The sequence below is a fragment of the Carex rostrata genome, chromosome 11, assembly GCF_964058835.1.
Source record: "Carex rostrata chromosome 11, lpCarRost1.2, whole genome shotgun sequence".
In the NCBI taxonomy this organism is placed as follows: Eukaryota; Viridiplantae; Streptophyta; class Magnoliopsida; order Poales; family Cyperaceae; genus Carex; species Carex rostrata.
This window is the reverse complement of record NC_135928.1, coordinates 2989448-3008773: the sequence shown is the minus strand read 5'-3', so window position 1 is coordinate 3008773 and position 19326 is coordinate 2989448. Positions and strand designations below refer to the sequence as shown.

The window sequence follows — 19326 nt, the reverse complement described above, 5'->3', positions numbered from 1 at the left end:
TAATCGCAAAAGTATATTGTTTTTCCAAATTTTGAAATCATCTTATTTATAATATCAATGGGAGTGCGGTAGATTATGGCTTTAATGCTTTATGCTGTTTGATTTACCAAAAATTACAATAGCTGTGTGGATTACTGTTCCTTAGTTAATGTAAGCAATTTCAGTAATCTAAAATTTTTTAAACTGTAACCTCTAGTTAAAGATGAACTCCAGTTCTACATGACTGCTAAGAAGAAATAAAGCACATCATACGAACAAAATTCACAGGGATCTTTCAAAGTGAAAATTCAAATTCCAAACAAGGTATCAGCGGGTGGTAGATCTTGCACTAATGGTTGAGTGGTATGATGTACTTCTCTGCTTTCTGTAAGAGGAATACACATCATCATACTGGCTTGGCCCATTTGGATCTGTTATGGCCCCTAGACCCAGCCGCCCTGACCCAGTACTGCCCGAAGCCGGAACCGACCCATCAGGGTACATCCCAGTCTCTGGATCAACAGTCTGTAAATTCGGTGGGGGTGGTATGCATGCACCTCCCTTGCGTATCAAGTTCTCTCTTTCCTCAGTATCTCTCTCGAAGTTGTCATACCCATCATCAGTTTCATCTCTCCTCATCGGGCCCTCTGACGGGTTTGTTTCTCCAATCTCTCTAAAAAATTTTGAGACCCGCTCCAGAATCTCTGACTGTGGAACTGGGGATGGAGGTATCATTGTGGGGATATCTAAGGGGCTCAAAGGGGAGTATGGTACGCCGCTACCAATCTGCATCTTGCGTACCATACCAGGTATGAGACCTGGAGGGAACAATGGATAAGGGGGTGGGTTAGGGTCAGCTTGAATTGGGGGTGTAATTGGTAAGGCAGGTTGGATCGGTACCGACATGGATGCAGGTAGTGAGGCAGGGAAAGGCGGTTGGGTTGGGAGGGAGTAAGGAGGTATGTGTGCTGGAGGGATAGAAATGTTGTGTGTTAGTTGGTTTTCATGTTGTAAGTTTTCGGACTGCCAACTTTGAGGTTGCTGCTGAAACCCTGAAATAAATTTACAGAACTCCCTTAGATATTAGAATTGTGATTTGGTATTCAAATATACTGTACCAGGCAGTAGATAATGGCACAAGACTTGGCCAGTGCTGATACCTCTATTGGTCGTCTCCACTGGAAGGATGGCAGTACTTCATATTAGAGAACAATCCCCCAAGACCCATTATATGAGAGAGAGAGAGAGAGAGAGAGAGAGAGACCTGAGGGCATTGGCATTGGTATGTCAACAGGTGCATGAGCAATAGTGGTACCAGCCTTCATCTCCCTTTCGAGGATAGAAATGGTACTTTGGTCAAAGACCTCTTTAGAAGCCCAGAACTGTACAATTTTCTGAAGCCGAGATTGATTCGCCTCCCTGTTTAGTGGGTTGTTGTAAACCCTAGAAAGCATTGCACCCAGCACAGGTAGTAGTGCAAGTGCCTCGTTGTCTAGCTCATGCGGGTTTGTTCTATGTTGTAAGCTGGTACAGGAAAATAATCACAGCAGTCGGTTGTTAAAAACGGCATTTTGATACAATTCTTCATTTCATAGATTAAAGCTGTTACACTATTTAGTTTTAATTAAAATTTATACAAAGGATCACAGTTATTGATCTGATATTATAACTTTATTACGCAAAATGTTAGAACACATTCTAAGTCTCCAACCATAAAAAAAAGCCATAAAATGACTGAATATATGGGCTGAAGCAACATGAGGCTTCGGTCCTAGTAAGGATCATGATTCCTCATTTTATAACCTAAGCCAGCAAAAGCACCAAAAGATGCTACCAGTGGTCTTTCACCAAGTGAAGAAAATAATGGTTTGGATGGCTTTACTCTCAAAAAACATCACATGCTGAAGGAGGTCAAACCACTGCAAGACTTTTTTTCCAAGCAACAAATTTGAAAAAACCACTGTTTTGTGTAGACAAAAACTTAACCAACAAACAGTCCCTTCTGTACTTCGTAGTCATGATATAATGCAAAAGAAGCATACATAGATAAAAACAATTTTATTCATTTTTTCCCACCTCATCTCTCTCTCCTCATTTTGTATATCAGAACAATGAGAAAAAAGGGGCTACTCTAATATCATATAGAACAAATGGATAAATCAGGATAGGGATACAGAGAGGCTTGGTATTTTGACATTATCTGTCATCTTGGAGCCTAGAAGGACATGGTATTTTGCAGTTTTGCAGCTCAAACATGCAATCATTCTTCACCAAAAAAGAAGTAAAAAGAAAATAGAGAGAAGAACCTTTCAAAAAGTATATCATTGACCAAGAAAATGATATGCAATTGCCTCTCAGGGTCATCCGTTGCAAAGACCCGATCTCTCAGTGCCTCAGCCAGTGCAGGTGCAAATGGTGCCCGCTGAATGAACCACGACTTGGCCCCCTTTATAGATTCTTTGGTGCCGCTTAGATCCATCAGCACGTCCTCCAGCTCAGCTGCGACATCAGAAGGAAGTGAACCAGCGAGGCCCTTGAATGGCCTCGGCTCGAAGAAGCTTGGCGCCTGAGGCTGTAACTGGTGCTCATAGTATGGGTGGTTGTGGGGGACTTGATGTGCCATTTGCAGTGGACCTGCAGCATGAGCAACCATGTGGGGGTATGGCGGGGGAGAATTGAAATTGGACCCACCTGTCAGGAAGCAATTGTACTTTGTAGTTAGTACCCATGGAAATATGGTATATTCCACACAAGTTCCTTTTTCCTCAAAAGAAAAATTTAGCTTCCAAATACTAGCCACAGAATATATTGCTGTGTTGGCACTTATGGGAAGTATTTTGACCATGTAAGGTCATTTGCCGGTTTTAAACCTAAATGGCATAATGGTAATTTCATATCAATTCAGTTTACTAAATACATACTTCCTAGAACCTTCCACAACCTATCACCTTGGACATTTTGAAGTTTCCTATTAAATAGAAGCACAGTTCTTAAGTTAATACCGCAAGCCATTTTGCATTTGCAAGCCAACTAGACTGTTTTGGATTGAGGTTGTCAAATCAATCGAGATGAGTCTGTACTTGTATGGGGATTTCAATAATGTTACATGACTGTTTTCTTCTGAGAACTTAGTTTTAGCTTCTGAATACTAGCTCACTCATAGTATTAATTTTTAAAATTTTGAGGATTCTCAAGGCTGTCTGATTCAAAGCTTAAAGGATGGAATGGTCAGATCCACCAGTGAATATATTTGAACTACATGAACTAATTTTCAAACAAGACACATTCTGAAACTTTTTCCAAACAATAGTGTTATAAATTTCAATTTAACAGCATGATGTTCAGCTGCACGAAAAATTCTTTTAGTTAGAAATGGGACTCACCTATCAAGAAGAGTCTGTATTTGTAGTACCCATGGCCCTCTCCGCCGAAGAGGAATGCATAATCCGGGTTGTCATGCTGTTTTTCTCGAATCATAATCTCAAATTCAGGCCCATTTTTGGCTGTGTACTCGACCAATTTGTCGATTCTCTTTTGGAGTTCGGGGTCGGCTGGGGGTCCCACAGGAGGTGGTGGGTGGTGGTGGGGCACGAACTGAGGTGGTGGGAGGTGATGTGGCAAACCAAAGGGTGGAGGTGACTGCTGGTGGTGGGGCCCACCGGCATAGGGAGGTGGAGGGTGAGAATAGAATTGGGGAGGCCCAGGTTGCTGCGATGGTGGGACTGGGTGAGAGGGGAAAGAAGCATATTGAGGGAGTGCAGAGTGGTGAGATGGAATGTATTGTGGGCCTGGAAACTGCTGCTGGGGATATTGTTGGGGCTGTGGAGCAAAACCACCATACTGCTGCTGGTTCTGTGTGTACGACATAGCAGCTGCATATTCTTGGGACTGACGATCCATTTCACTTAAAATTGGATAAAGAAGAGATAAATAGAGAGGTAATAAAGGTACTTTTGATTGGGGCAATGATGCTTACAATTCCCACACCAGAATATCCCAATACGTAGCAGTTCGTAATTTTCACTGGTGCAGATGGACAATTGGGGAAAAAAAAAAAGCATGCCATGCAGAATAGTGTCAATACTGGTAGAGGAAAGGTCTGGTAGAATCAACTTCAGTTGGTACCAGTACTTGTTCGGAATTACAAATTAGGTTACTTACAAAGTAACATTACGAGCAGAGACAGAGAGAGCGGGTGGCCAGGGATGGCCCAGCGCACCGACTAGGCAAAAGCATTTTGAGCAAAACAAAAAACTTTTGAATGGGAAAAGACTCACCTTAAGTCCGAGATACGCCAATTATTTCCTTCCTTCTAGTTTGTTCGCGATTTACTCACTCACTGATTGTTCAGATATAGTTTCTAACCGATTCTTCAAAAGGTGAAGCGGTTTATGATCGGAAGAGAGATTGAGACTTGGGATTTTGTGAACTAGTTTCGTAATTAAGAGGAAGAAGAGGGTCTGTCGGGTGGGACCCGATGGTTGTAGGCTGCTCAGAAGAGAGAGCTGAACCAGAGGCTCCAGTTAGGGTTTTCAGAAAAGACCGAAGCGGGAGAGTGGGTATGGATATCTCAACTTTTGCATGGTACCTATTCGGGGATATCGCAGGTATCCAGTATTATATTTGCTTGGAGATTCGTGTTACGTATTTGAAGTGCAGAGTTGAAGTTTATGAACCAAGGTCAAATTATAACGCCATAGTTCCTTCGAGATTCATGATCAATATTTAGTATTTACAAAACATGTATATTGATTATTGACTTGCAAGTAATGAATTAATACATGTTACTTTATGATTCGTTATGTAACAAATTGAGAGAGAACTAACAATCTCGAAATTTTTATTTTTATTATTTTCACAAAAAAAAAAAAAAAATTAACTCATTGCTCTGGAAATTTCATTTTTACTAGGATCAGGATCGTAGATTAATCTGTAATTCTTTTGGCACCTTTATTTTTTGTTCTGTAATCAACTCATGTTAAGATGAAAAATAGGAGACGCTAATTTCTATAGTATTAGTAGATTGCAACAGTGCTGCATAATTATTTTACTTTTTGTTGAGCAACTAAGATTATATTATTTTTGCGAACTGTAAATCTATATGACATATTAGCGATTCGTTACAATGTTAAAAAACATTACAAATTGTATAATGTTATAGAAGAGGGTTCAAATGCTCTCATTTTATGTGCTTTCATTATGTGTTACATTAGATATGATGTATGTTATTTTATCTATGCGGGCTAAAAAATTATCACATTTTCATTTTGCTTTTATGTGAATCAAATAAGTTAAAAAATCAACGTCTATAATTTATTCACATTAGTATACATTTTTACAAGCTCAAGATGACAACCAAAACAAAGTTGAAATGCCATAATTTTTTACATGTGCATAGATAAAATGATGTAGTTCATATCTAATGGTTTATTTTAAATTTTAAGATTTAAATTTTAAAAATGGAGGTATGATGGAGACACAAAAAATGGAGGCATTTGAACCTCATCAATGTTATATGAAATTTCAACCATTATATAAGAATTGAAATAGTCAATGACATAATTCCGAAACTCGTAATTAGAATCGAAATTGGCAGGTTGCCTATTAAATCGGACAGACGACTTGATAAATGCAAACTCATATTTACTAATTTAAGGAACTCTTTAAATTAGAACAATAGACTTAGTGCAGTGGCACAAATTCTCATTTTTAAAAAAAAAAAATACATATTTAATTTTCGAAAATAACATCTAAAAAAATACCAGTGTACCGAAACTCTTTAAAAAAAACAAAAACAAGTCGCAAGAATTTCCTGGGACTTGGGGCCATTATTTTAAGTCGGAGAAAATTCCTGTTACTTGAGTATTTTTAATGAAAACTCAAAATCTTGATTATTTTTAATAGAATATATTAAATAATAGATATAAATAAAAATGTTGGTCTTTTCCGGATCCTATCTACGCAGCAATCAATTGGAGCATCTCATGGGCGTATCAACACAGATCTAGATTTCATACATTTTATTGTAGCAGCTAATGAGAAAGGATTGATTCTTCAATTCTGCTTCTTTATTTTCTCTGGTTTGTTTAAATTGAGAAATATGATTTGCACTAGTATTTATTACACGAAAGAATAGATATTTATTTTAAGTATTGTGATGTAACCCAGTACTTATTGTGTAGAGTTAGTGATTGTGATATTGATTTATTTACATGTTTAAGTGAATTTGTTAATATATTTCTAAATTTATAAAGGAACGTAATGAGAGGCGAAGGGAGGAAGGAAGAATGGAAGTCAATTGACATTTATTTTTATTTTTTCAATTTTTTATATTTATGTATAACTTTCTATATAATTTAGAATAAAATAACATGAAATTGCAAAATTGATCTTTACTTTTTGCAAAAAAATTTATATGATTAATCCCATACGTATTTGATTCTCATAGTCTAAAAATCTAGCTCCGTCTCTAAATCTACTAGTATTGGATTAAGACCCAAAATAAAATAAAATATTAAAGAATTTTATAAAACATTACATGTTTACGAATGACCGTAGATAATTTAAATCATGGATAAAATGGAGAAAAACATAAATAAACTTAGGCATTCACAATCACAGCAATCCATTAAACAAATCTGGACCGTTCAAATCTAGGAAGCACAATTTTGAACTGAATCCTAGCCGTTAAGATCAATCAGAACCGTACATCTAGAATCAAATAGAAACTCCTACTGTTCCTACTAGTGGATGGATGAGCAACAGAAGAAAAAAAAATCCTTGATTGCCTTGCTCCTCGTCTATTGCTGGAGCAGACCTCCGGCCTCTATTTCTTCCTTCTCCGCGCACACTTCTCTGTGCGAGGAGGCCAAGGTCAGAATGAAGGTTAATTGACCCTCTTTTTTTTTTTTTAATTTTTTATATTTATGTATAATTTTCTATATAATTTAGAGTAAAATAATAAGAAACTGCAAAATTGATCTTTATTTTCTACAGAAAAATTTATATAATTAGTTCCATATGCATTTGACATCTATAGTCTGAAAGTCTAACTCCGTCTCTGAATCTACTAGTATTGAATTAAGACCCAAAATAAAATATTCATATTAAAGAATTTATAAAATATTATATGTTTACGAATGACCATAGATAATTTAAATCATGGATAAAATGGAGAAAAACATAAATAAACTTAGGTATTCACAATTACAGCTATGAAATTAATCCATTAAACGAAACCGGACCGTTCAAATCTAAGAAGCACAATTTTTAACTGAATCCTGGCCGTTCAGATCGATCAGAACCGTACATCCAGAATCGAACAGAAACCCCTACTGTTCCTACTAGTGGATGGATGAGTAAAAGACAAAAAAATATTCCTTGATCGCCTTGCTCCTCGCCTATTGCTGGAGCAGACCTCTCCGGCCTCCATTTCTTCCTTCTCCCCGCCGCGCACTTGTCTCTGCGAGGAGGCCAAGGCCGGAAAGGGGACTGTGGCCATGCCCAAAAAAGGCCTTGCAAAATCATTTCTGGCCACCATTTCGCTCTGTTCCACTGCGGCCTCCCGTCGCGCAGTCACTCCCTCGTCTTCACAGACTTCCCCCTCTCTGTCGACACAGCTCCTCTCCAGTCTCGACCCCACTGTTCGAAAGGGAAAATCCCAATCCCCTCCCTCAGCTTCTTCTCCCGGTACATTATATCCGATTACCTAAATTTCTATTGAGATGGCGATTTTTTTGTTTTTGTTGCCTATTCGTCCAGATCTTTGCCTATAAAGTGTCAATATTCACATGTTAAGTGCCTAAGCTGTTGTTGAAGTATTGACTAATAAACAAACTATATTTACAAGGGTCTACTTTTAATTTATAAAGTGCCAACCATGTATAAAGTACCAACTGAACTTTGTAAAGTGTTAAACCATGCTAGAAATTTTTTTGACCCACCCATATCCAAATGTACTCAATGGAATGATTGCAATACTAGCATGTAATAGTGCAAGAATGTTAAAATATTAGAGAAGAAGAACACAAGACTCCCTCAAATCCTCCCTCCCTTATTTTTATTTCATCAGAATTATATTTTACAATTTTTCTCCCTTACTCTGTTGCTACTCTCGATAGCCTTTCTTATAGAATTACAATAGATCTTTTTCCTTTCACACTACAGATCGACCAAATCAATTACAATTAAAATAAATAAGAATCAAGATCCTATTCTATAGAAATAAAGATATGCAACATCTAAGGAAATAATGCACCAGGTTACCAAATTCTTCTCCACAAGTTGTCTTATTTGTTTTATCCTTCTCTGATTAGATTTATTCTGATTATAATGGGCAGCTTGCAATTCTAACAAAGAACTTGGAGTAGAACTAGGGTGTTCCTAAGTTCACCAAGGTGTTTGGTGAGCTTAACTCCAAAACCTATTAGATTGGTTTTAAACAAAAAATCCAAACTGTTGAAACCAATTTACTTCATGGAGTGATGAATTTACATGTAAATTTTTCATAATTCTAAATTAATTTTGTTTAAAGTCAAGTGGTCAATTTTTTTTAAAAAAATGAATGCACTAAAATTAATTTATAAACCTTCTAATTTTGACCGCTTGACTATATACTAAAATAATTTGAAAACTTAAAATCTTTGCATGTAAGTTCGTCACTTGTGAAGTAGATAAATTTCAACGGCTTGGATTTGTCGTTTGAAACCAATATAATATATTTTGGAGTTAAGCTCACCAAACACCTTGGTGAGCTTGAGAACACCCTATTTTACTCCAAGAACTTGAGTAATTGTTGTCATAGAAAAGTTCCAGGTGAGCCTAACCAAGGGTAAATCCCCGATTGTTAGCAAACCCCTATCAGTTAATTTAGTATTTGGCTGATTGTTTCTCTCCTTCAGTTAATGCTGCTGCGGTTTCAAGAGAGATTTCTGTGCTTCTGCCTGATGGAGGTATGCTGTTTTTTTTTGAAGTACATGATGGAGGTATGTAGATAAAATCAGGTCAAATTTATTTGTGGGACTTGAATGATCTTTTACTTTAGTTGAACCTCTCTTAGTAATAGCGTAGGTACACGTTATAACCAATAAGCCACAGTACATGTCAGTTTTGTAGGCTGTTATAGAGACAAGCATCTTTTTCCTAGGTTTGATTGTTGTTAAACCCTTTGCATCATGGTTTAATCCTACAACTGAGTTGAAAGCCAAGAAGTTACAAGAAGTTAAATTTGAAAATTGATTATAATTTTTGAAAGAGAATACTAACTGCATCTCCATTACATGGAAATTTTTAGAAAATGCTGTGGAATCTACTTTGGTTAACAACTTACTAGGCATAGAATGGGACCATAATCCTAGTCCTGTCCTAAATGTACATAGAAAGGCAATGACAAGAGAGAGAAAGAAAAGATATATCTTTAGGAACACGGAGTCAGGTCGTTACAACAAGCTAATGAAAATCTCTGCCAAACGACTTGGCTCGGGTCCAACCTTAGAATTTTTCGATAAGCTCGGGAGAGGATCTAGTCCAAAGGAATGCAATGCCTTAATCGGAGTTTGTATTAGTGAGGCTAGGATGAGCCGAGACCCAAATGAGGCATTTGAATGTATTGGTGAGGCGTGCAAGTTGCTTCTGTTGATGAAGGAAAAAGGTTTTGAGATAGAAGAGGCAAGCTATGGCCCAATTCTCTCCTACCTAGTTGATTTCAAAATGGTAGAGGAATTTGATCAGGTATGTGGATTCTTAAAGGAGGAGAACCCAAGAGCTTTGTCTAGACTTGGGTATTATGAGATGTTGTCGTGCATAAGGGTTTCAGATGAGCTGAGAATAAAAGAGCTCTGCGAATCATTCGGCAAGGCAAGTGATGATGATATTTATAGTTTAGCAGGTACATTATATTATCTACTGCTTGGATCCTACAAACAAGTAGAAGTTTAGTATGCCAAAAATATATCAGAACTTCTTATATCCCTGTAAAACGGAAGTATTTTGTTTCTCTTTAAGCGGAAAATGTCTTTCTACCCTCCCTTTCTGTATAAGTACCTAAATTATCTATTATTTTCATTAGAGAAAAAGAGTATTGATATAGTTAGTTCGGGTATGTTATAAGAAATCAAGGAAAGGTCACTGATGATTTCTGTTTTTTTAAGGGTATGTGCGACATTTACTTTTCTTAGATTATGCATGACTTTGTATGTGTATACTCTATACTTAAATTTTGTGAAGGTATGCATGAAATGAACCTTATTGTTTATGTTTTTGTTTCCCTAATAATAACTTAGTATGTTACTATTTCAATGTGCATTTTTTGTGTATTTTTTTTAAACTTTCATTGGCCAAACCATATGTCGAATATTAAGCAAAAAGAGAAATGAAATGACTTCAACAGATAACGATACTATGAAGGTATATACATCGGTACATGTGGGTACAATATTCTGCATGGTGAATCCCTTGGCCTAGAATAAGCCACACTGAATAAAAATATGCTTCGGCTTATTCTTTTCTTTTCTGAATCTGGAACAGAGAACTATTTTCTGGCATTTTGTGAAACTGACAGAGTCAAGGAGCTAACTGAGTTGTTGAACGTATTAAAGATAAATAAAGTCTCAAAACCTTGCTACGTGGTTAGTATATTTAAATCTCTTGGGAGGCTGCAACTCGAAGAGTTTGCTCTAGAGTTCCTTTCTGATATCTCTAAAGCGGGTATGTTATCTATCTCTATTAGTGAAAGCTGGCATTGTACAAAAGGGTACCTGTCCAGTCCCCTGCCCTAACTCAACCTGAGATTTTGCATGCTGGTACCAGTCCCATAACCGTCCATGTTGCTTGTAATGTACCTGATCTCACAGCTGCGTACAGACCAGTATGTTGTATAGGAAAACAACGTCCGATTTATTTTTTGAGCTTTTCTGCACATAAAGTTTCAAATCTATCTGAAAAGAAACCAAAATTCTTGAGAAATTTACAACAGCACCAAATAGTTACTTAGTCATATTTTTTTGTGACTTAGGTGTTATGAGCAAATGCATTGAATTAATTGGTGCTTATTTGCAATGTACCTTAGTTGTTCTTGTTTCTCAATGCAGGGGTGAAAAGTGAAAGGTTCTCAGCCTTGATATACGAGTACACAACCAACTTACCCAATTTACAGGTATGGTAATTTCTCATGACTTGTTGATGGTAATTTTGGCTTATAAGATGAATTATACACTAAGAAAGTGACATATTTTACTTGAAATGTTTTTTAGGCCAAGGAAATGGTCCTCAAGTTTGTTTCCTTGCATGAGAAATTAGAAGCCATACCGGATATCTTATATTATGACAAGCTTATCACCTATTTTTGCAATTTAAATCTGGTATGTTCTTATTCAAATCTCTCGTTGTTGTAATTAAGCATTTTGAGGTCTGTTTGTTGGATGTCTGGGTTTCATTTTCAGATTGGCTTAAATTTAGCTTGACCAGTAACTTTTGGCTCTAACATAGAAGATCCTTGATTTTACTTATCTTCTTGTTGTTACTAATCCGGCATGTCTCTTTTGTGCCATTATACAGATTGCTGAAGCACTTGTCATAGTCGATTACATGTGTAAATCAGGATTGAATGTAACAATTGGAGCATTTGATCCAATATTATTATCTTGTGACCAAAATTCCGAGCTTCACATGGTAATGTTAGTTGTTAACTCGAATAAATTCATAAACTTTTAAACCGTCAAAATACTCAGTATAGCCCTACAAAAGAAAAAAAAGAAGATCATATATACTTTCAATTCAAGGGCAACTCTTTACAAGGGTGCATCAATTTTTTTTATTACTTGTGAAGAAGTTTCTCTTTTCCAATATGTCTTCAAATGTGAACGTTACTTTTATATATATATATATATATTTTTTTTTTTTGGTTGCAGGTTCGTAGTATATATTCTCTGATGTGTGAGCATAACTTGAAGCCGAAAGGAGAGACATTTAAAACATTGATAAGCTTATGTGTCAAGATGAGAGATGTAATCATACATCTATTTTTTGGAAAAAATTCTGTTTCCCTCTTTTTATATATGCACTTATGGACGGTAATTAGATAATGCATTAGGCATCGTGTAGACATGGGGATAGATTTTTGAAGAACACTGTTTAAAGTATCCTGATCATCCTTGAAGAAAATGACCAAGTTTTTATATCAGAAAAAAAAAAAAATTGCCTAAAGGATCTCCCCTTTCACACATTCATGGAGCAAGAGGGAATAACAAATTAGGCAGGGTCCTTTTCCAAAAATGTGCTTAGGAGGCTTGGCTGTTGGTTTAAATCCTGGAGAATGCCTGAACGACTGCTTTTTTTTGTTTTTGTGTATAGTTTCAAGGAGCTTATGAGATGCTGGAAGAAGCTAAAAACATGGGCGAGACTCCTACTGCTAGTATGTACAATGTGATTATCCATGGTTATTTCAGAGAGGTATGCTCTTCTATGTTATGTACTTTGTTATTATCATTTTCCCCTCTGATTATCGAGTTAAATTTTAACATACCAACTACCATTAGTGATTATATTGTTTTGCTTGTTACTTGAATAGTATAGCAACAAGAAATCATCAGTTAATTAAAATTTCACCCATATGCAGAGGAATAGAGGTGGTGTGCAAACGGTGTTGAATGAAATGAAACATCGTGGTGTAGAACCAGATGCAGACACTTTCAGTTACTTGATTTCTAATTCTGACTCTGAGAAGGACATTTCCAAGGTGAATTTTCCACACCACACACACACACTCCAAATTTATGTTTTGCTAAAAGAAAAGTTTGTGTTGCCCTGAGAATCTGATATTATATCAATTACCACATTTCCTTTGTTGAGAAGATACAAACAATTGATGAAGGACAGGTTATGGTGATTTTGCCAACCAAAATAAGAGAGGAGTATGCCATATTTATTACGCTTGTAGAAGTACATATATGAATACCTATTTTGTAGCACATGCACTTAATAATTCTGATGCTTCTTTTTGGGGCCGACTGAAATGCAATGTAGTATCGAGAGGAGCTGAGACAAGTGGGTCTGCAACTAACGCGAAGCGTTTGCATTGGCCTAATACATGCATATTGTGAACTTGGCCATTTTCACAAGGCCAAGCAGGTAAGATTGTTTTCTTTCCTTCTGTGCTGTCTTATTATTTGGTTCCTTTTAGTAACAAAATATCCTGTATTAAACCACATAATAATCCATTTTGATTTCTTTTTTTTATGTTGTTTAGATAAACATCTATTAATGAATCTAAGTTGAGCCATCTTATACAAATTGTCTTGGCACTGTATAGACATTTCTGGTCACAGACTCATGTAGATTTACGTGCTCAAAATAACAAATAATTTTTTTGGCCATAGTAATAGGGCTAAATAGTTGAAAGCTACATGGTCATTTTTTCCATTTTCCTAACAGTCAGCAGTCATGTGCATTGTCTGCATTTTTGCAAATATTACTAATCATGATTTAGTTTACGCACTGTTGATTAGTGGGTGCTTAATTATAACTTAGTTGTTTTTCTTAGTTGAAGTATGAGATGAGAGATATATGATATTGTGCTGTGTCTTTGTGAATAGGTTGTGAAGGACCCAGATGCTCCACAGAGGTATATTGCAGAGATAAAGAGTGCACTGGTCTCAAATCTTGCTTCACATGGAGAGATTTCTGAAGCGATTAAAATTTATGAAGAAATAAAGCAAGAAGAATTTCAACCTGAGTCCAAGGCTGTCGTATGCCTCATTGTAAGTCCTTTTTTGAGTTCAGAAATTTCGTTCTTGAAACCCCTCTTCCGTGCTCCCAAAAATAAAAGTTTTTAAAGAATCATGTGTTTTGAAGATAAATAATATCCCAAATTCCCCTCTAAGGGTGTGCTCCAGTCGGGGGTAGAAGTCCCTCATTAAAGGGAGTGGAGGGGAGACGCGCTCAGCCCGCTGCTGCCTGCCTCGTTTACTTGCTCCAGAAACGAGGAGATTGGAGAGGAGAGGAGGGGAGATGGTACTGTGGCAGGGGTAAATCAAGCGTAGAAAGTTGCGAAATTCGTACCCCCCGATTCGGGGTGTAGACGGAGTAACACGATCGCGTTCCCCTTCCTTCCTCTCCCGTCCCCTTCCTCTGTGCGACAGACTTCTGGAGCACACCCTAAAAGACATGAAAGTATTATACAAGCCCTTCTCCTAACTTTTGTGGGGCATCAAATTTGCATAAAACCCATCCTGAATATTGAATTTCCTTTTGCGCTATCTTTTGAATAGAGAGAAGCCATTTTGCATCGTTATGATAACATTCCGTCTAAAGTCTAAACACAATGTATTAACCAAATGCAAGAAAATATTGAATGCCAGTATGCTGCCTGTTCTTTTTTTTCATCTCTTTCTAACAGAGAGCCATTTTGCACCATTATGTTCTATATTATGATGTATGTGCTTATATGGTTTGATCCATGACCTGATAAGAGTGGTGCTAGTACCTTACCACTCGGTATAATAGGCCTTTCGCTTTATGCCACAATCCGAGGAATGAACCTACTTGAGTTTATTTTTATTTTTATTTTTAAACTATTTTTTGTTTTTCCACTCCGTGCTAACAAATGGCAACTCCATTTCATTCGAGAGGGGCAGGGGATGGGTGTGGATTTTAAATTTTTTGATGGCCTTGTGGTTATGTCATACTGATCTCTGTGTGTGTCTCTCTCTCCCCCTCTCCCAAAGGAACATATTAAGACAGAAGGAGAATTGGAGAGGATGACAGAGCTTCTAAAGGAATTGAAAGATTCAATCCATTGGTGTGATGCATGCTGTCGAGTAATCCTTTATTGTGTACAACACAACTACATCAAGTAATGTTACAAGCTTTATGGGTTCTTTTTGTATATCTAGTTTTATTTTATGCCATCTGTTTTCTGAAATAAATACTTTATGTTAACTTTTCTTTCTAACGCTATATACCAGTGATGCCATTGGTTTATTCAAGGAACTAAGGGCAAAAGATGAAGCAAGTGCATACATGGGTGTTGATCAGGTATAGACACAGCTTTAATTGTTGATGGTATACTTTTTTTTTTGGTTCGGTACAGGAAAACTCATCTGTAGGGATGCTTTAAACATTCTTGATCTTTTTGCTTTGAAATCAGATATTCTGCCATGTGAGAAACATGGAGTCAGTAAAACTGGAGACATGTATGCAACTACTCCATGCTTTGAAGGAAGAGCTAGGTTTTCAAGTGTCTCGTACCAGTCTAGATTTTTTACTGAGCATGTGTGTTAAAGCCAGAGACTCAGAAACGGCCATGATTGTTTGGAAAGAATATGAATCAGCTGGCCTGCCTTATAATGTCTTGACTAAATTAAGGTTTATGGTTTATTTATGCACATATTTTCTACCACTATAATTCTCATGTTTAGTTTTTGTTCTTGTTGGTTTTTTTTTTTTGAAAATGACTTGGTTGATGCTACCAAGTTTGTTCTTCTTGGTTTAAAAGCTCCTTTGCAAAAAGAGAAAAATAAATGGGGACCAAAAAAATTGAATCCAAACTTTTTGGTTGATTCATAGAAGCTTGCAAATCAATATTGGTTAATAGTAAAATCTAATTTAGTTTAGTTCAATATGGGCTTGGGACAAGAAAAATCAATATTGTTGGGGGTTATTTGCAAATATATCAACATTGTTTAGTGTTGTTTGCAAACTGGAGCGATGCTAGTGGTTATTTGAAAAAGAAGAAGAAGAAACAATACTACACATGTCGTTGATTACTTTTATGGCATTTCATTTGTTTAATTTGAGAATCCTTGATAATTGTTCACATTCTAATAGTAAGCTAATTGATTAATTGATAAAATGTAGGATGCACCAAGCATTGATGGCTTCAGGGAAGTTCAAGGCTGCAAAAATGATGCTGAAAGAGATACCTCAGAATGACGTGCATGTTGGTTTAATGATTAGATCTTGTAAACAGGCTTTCCACCCTTGAGAGCAACTCTATATCGGAATGAAGATCGAACATTAGTAGGTAATTAAGAATTCATTCATAATCTATTGCAAAATATGCAAACTATTACTTTACACCTTTTGCAAAATATGTAAGGTTGGTCTGAGAAGAGGTAGGCTATAAAGACAATTTTACAAAATAAAATATAGCAAGTAGATGGAAATGAGGGGCTAAAACCCATTTGTTGTCTTTTCGGAGAATTCCTAACACCAGAGCTTACTTGGCGAGCTTCACATTTGGCTTACGTATTAATTTAAAGGAAATATCTTTTTTTCTCTCTCTATAAAATCAGGTTTAGTTTTAAGAGTTGATCATGAATGTGAGCGGATAATATGTTAATGTCATGGATCCTAAATCCAGATGATAGAAAAATCATTTATTGTAATAACATGTGTAGTGCCACCTTTATTGACACACACATATTTGGAACTCAGATCCCGCCTTCTTTGATGAGGTGGTGCAACAAAATAAACAATTAGTTTAGTACAATTACATTACAACATTTTTCTGTAACACCATGTTTGGATGGAGAGTAGAGAGTAGAGGAAGGGATGGGAGGTAAATAATAGAAGGGAATGGAATGGAATAGAGAGGAAGATTAACATATTTAATCTCTTCGTGTTTGGATGATTAATGAGAAAGAAAATAAACTTAACTTTTTTTTTTCTTGTTTGGTTAATGAGAAATTCAGTGACGGTTGTAGATTTGAGGAAAAAATATTGTATGAGAATTAGATATATAAGATATAGAATTGGGCATTTGTGTCATTTTTTTAAAAATATTTGTAACAAAATTTCTTTCCATCCGTTACACTTCAATCTGAGAGGGAAACTAATTATATTAATTATAATAATACAAGGTTAAACCTTTCACCTCCTGAACCTTCACCTCCGACATAATTTTATCAACCAAACACGATTCAACAGAAAGTTTTTATTCCATTCCTTCCCTTCCTCTACTCTCCATCCAAACAAGGTGTAAGAGGAAGGGGGCTATGGGGATTGGGGGCAAATAATTTATTCATTAAGACAAATTCAAAATACAAGAAAGTCAAAATACAAATAAGCTTCTTTGCAATGGAAAATCTAGAGACAATTCAGTAGTAATATCAAATATTTGCAATTTTATATTCATGAAAGAAATTGAAAATAACATGTCAACATACTAACCAACAATTACAGCACACAAACAAATAAAACGGAAACACTAACAGGTCAACCTTACAAACTGAAAAACAAAGAATAGAAGGAAAAAAAGAAAAGAGAATTACAGTTTATCAGACATTTGACAGTCTCCATGTTAATTACTTAATAATTAACAGACCGGCAATTCTTCCGCACCTGGCCTTCATACCCAGTCAAAGGCGAAATGTTACCCATTTTGACCATCGATTTTGCGAACTGCTCAAGGAAAATCTCGCCGTTTTCGGCATAGAGCTTAACTAAGGCCATGGTATCGGGGCTCTTTGTAAAGAGAATTTGATCTGAGCTGAGCAGCCCTGTTCCATATAAAATGTTCTTGTAGTACAAGTTGTCAAACTTTGTGGGGCTCACCTTGTCGAGCGGGAAGAGGTTGTTGTCACCACCTGACCTCGGGCAGCCCCAGCGCAACTTTGCAGCAAATGATTCCTCGAGGGTGTTATCGGCCAGACCATTGCCGGTCTGGTTGTACAGCCTCTGCCGAAAGCTGGTGCATCGTGACAGCCCGATTGTGTGGCCACCTGTTCAATTTATCAAATGGCAATTATTATCTCATTTTTCCCCTTCCTTTGCGGTAACCCCGTGCGTGACTTACAAGCATTCAGCTTTCTGTTGTTAATTATTTCTAATTTGTCCTGAAATATGGCATTTGGGTTTGAACATCTGATTTGTTCACATTTTTGTCATGTCTAAGTATGCTTACAAATGAACCCAAAAGGATTTCAATTAGGCATGATATCATGTTAATTAAACAAGGTTCTGGCTTGGGGAAACTATTTTCACCTAAAAGGACCGATGAATCTATAAAATAATGTATTGATTGATCAAGTTAAACATTTTCTGTTTTGAGTCTGAAAAAAAGTTACACAATATAAGGTTTTATTAAGATTAATCTATAATAATTTCTTAAACAGGATCTTACCTGAAAGCGCAACAAGATCAACAAGGTCGAGGTGTTGCAGCTTGAACTTGGTTATAATGGTAGGGAGAGTGTCGTTTGGAGCGGGTATCATGTGGTTGGATCCACTAATGCTTGCACCCAATGAGTCTCTCCTTCCTAGTGGGACCTCCCAGTAAGGTCCCCCTGCCTGTAAAATTTCCAATTCAGAAAACAACAATTCAATGTAAATTAAGAGTATTAACAATGCATTATGTTGAATACATATTATGTAGTGATGACCCAAGAACTTATTAGTTCAGTAGTGAATCAGTTGACAAAATAACTAAAGAACTAACCAGAACAGTTGAGTCTCTTGCGGCGAGAGTTACAATGTCAGCGCAAGAAACGGTCTGAGGGCATGCTCTCTCAAGAGCTGCCTTGATTTCATCGATGACTTCAAAACCTCTCAGGGAGTTCTTGTTCGGGTTTGATCCTTTCTCGCTGATTATATTCTTGCTGCTATCCAGTAACACTGATGCATCACATCCCTAAACATGCCAAAATATTACCAGTGTTTTAATTAGCAAATAAATTTCTTCAGACAATGCAAACTTTGTCTTCTTAGTTTTCTTGTAAGAGAAGATTTTAATATATACGAAGACAAGTGGAATAAAGAGTACACACATGTTCTATGAAAATGACATGTAATGTGTCAAAAAATTAAATAAAAAAAAAAAAAAGTTGTATTGACAACCTTGACAAAGCAGTCATGGAAATGCAGCCTGAGAAGGGAGGCAGCCATCCTGGCCTCCTTGGCAACTGCCTGTGCCACTATCGACTGCACGATCTCTTTCGCTTTCGGGCATGATTTGTCATAGAACTGCGGGAACAGGTATCCTCCTCCCATGCACAGTGGACTTATGAGGACAAGAAGAGAAACCACCACAATGCATCTCCCTAGTTGAATAGCCATTGGCTATTACAGTGTGTGTGTTGTGTGTGAGGATCTGTATTAGAGAAAGAGAGAGAGAGTGGTGAGTTTTGTGATGTTAAAGGATAAGTGTCAGGGGATATTTATAGGTGGAAGAGATTAAAGTTGAATGATAGATTAATATGTATTGCCTTGAGTAAGAGAAAATTAATTAAATGTGAGAAATATAAAAATAGATGTGAAAATGTAGAAGAATGTATAAGAGCAGAGTTGTTGGTCGCTTTAGCTTTACTTCTGCTATTGTATTAATTCCGGGTTCTTTTGCATTACTCAGATATTA

General features: G+C 36.6%; 3 protein-coding genes across 4 annotated transcripts; 1 reads left to right on the top strand and 2 right to left on the bottom strand.

Annotated features, from left to right (window-relative positions):
• Positions 1-94: 94 nt before the first annotated feature.
• LOC144561786 (SWAP (Suppressor-of-White-APricot)/surp RNA-binding domain-containing protein) lies at positions 95-4538 on the bottom strand. 2 transcript variants are annotated; one of them, XM_078310878.1, is made up of 5 exons: positions 4257-4538; positions 3363-3883; positions 2286-2670; positions 1244-1503; positions 95-1031 (listed from the first exon to the last, which is right to left on the bottom strand). In XM_078310878.1, exons 2-5 carry the CDS (start codon positions 3877-3879, stop codon positions 307-309), a joined length of 1887 nt encoding a protein of 628 aa, XP_078167004.1. In that variant the 5' UTR covers positions 3880-3883; positions 4257-4538; the 3' UTR covers positions 95-306. The 2 variants fall into 2 exon arrangements, with proteins under 2 accessions (XP_078167004.1, XP_078167005.1); XM_078310879.1 differs by having other exon boundaries at positions 4345-4538.
• Positions 4539-7341: 2803 nt separating this feature from the next.
• On the top strand, positions 7342-16139 carry LOC144561642 (pentatricopeptide repeat-containing protein At4g04790, mitochondrial-like). The gene is made up of 16 exons (XM_078310662.1): positions 7342-7668; positions 8880-8930; positions 9272-9865; positions 10504-10683; positions 11067-11131; positions 11229-11336; positions 11533-11646; positions 11886-11981; positions 12328-12426; positions 12593-12712; positions 13000-13104; positions 13569-13733; positions 14700-14827; positions 14940-15009; positions 15122-15339; positions 15832-16139. The coding sequence occupies exons 1-16, from the start codon at positions 7479-7481 to the stop codon at positions 15956-15958; spliced, it is 2430 nt and encodes an 809-aa protein (XP_078166788.1). The 5' UTR covers positions 7342-7478; the 3' UTR covers positions 15959-16139.
• Positions 16140-17274: 1135 nt separating this feature from the next.
• LOC144561839 (peroxidase 72-like) lies at positions 17275-19098 on the bottom strand. The gene is made up of 4 exons (XM_078310938.1): positions 18810-19098; positions 18412-18603; positions 18098-18263; positions 17275-17696 (listed from the first exon to the last, which is right to left on the bottom strand). Exons 1-4 carry the CDS (start codon positions 19026-19028, stop codon positions 17284-17286), a joined length of 990 nt encoding a protein of 329 aa, XP_078167064.1. The 5' UTR covers positions 19029-19098; the 3' UTR covers positions 17275-17283.
• Between the last annotated feature and the right edge of the window lie 228 nt (positions 19099-19326).

Excerpts from the sequence above, each read along its gene's own strand:
- LOC144561786 (XM_078310878.1), bottom strand. The coding sequence starts at position 3,879 with ATGGATCGTCAGTCCCAAGAATATGCAGCTGCTATGTCGTACACACAG. Across the intron at positions 2,671-3,362 it reads ATACAGACTCTTCTTGATAG|GTGGGTCCAATTTCAATTCT; the intron begins GTGAGTCCCATT and ends GCTTCCTGACAG. Across the intron at positions 1,504-2,285 it reads AATGATATACTTTTTGAAAG|CTTACAACATAGAACAAACC; the intron begins GTTCTTCTCTCT and ends TTCCTGTACCAG.
- LOC144561642 (XM_078310662.1), top strand. The coding sequence starts at position 7,479 with ATGCCCAAAAAAGGCCTTGCAAAATCATTTCTGGCCACCATTTCGCTC. Across the intron at positions 9,866-10,503 it reads TGATATTTATAGTTTAGCAG|AGAACTATTTTCTGGCATTT; the intron begins GTACATTATATT and ends AATCTGGAACAG. Across the intron at positions 11,982-12,327 it reads TATGTGTCAAGATGAGAGAT|TTTCAAGGAGCTTATGAGAT; the intron begins GTAATCATACAT and ends TTTTGTGTATAG.
- LOC144561839 (XM_078310938.1), bottom strand. The coding sequence starts at position 19,028 with ATGGCTATTCAACTAGGGAGATGCATTGTGGTGGTTTCTCTTCTTGTC. Across the intron at positions 18,604-18,809 it reads TCCATGACTGCTTTGTCAAG|GGATGTGATGCATCAGTGTT; the intron begins GTTGTCAATACA and ends TGGCATGTTTAG. Across the intron at positions 18,264-18,411 it reads CAAGAGACTCAACTGTTCTG|GCAGGGGGACCTTACTGGGA; the intron begins GTTAGTTCTTTA and ends GAAATTTTACAG.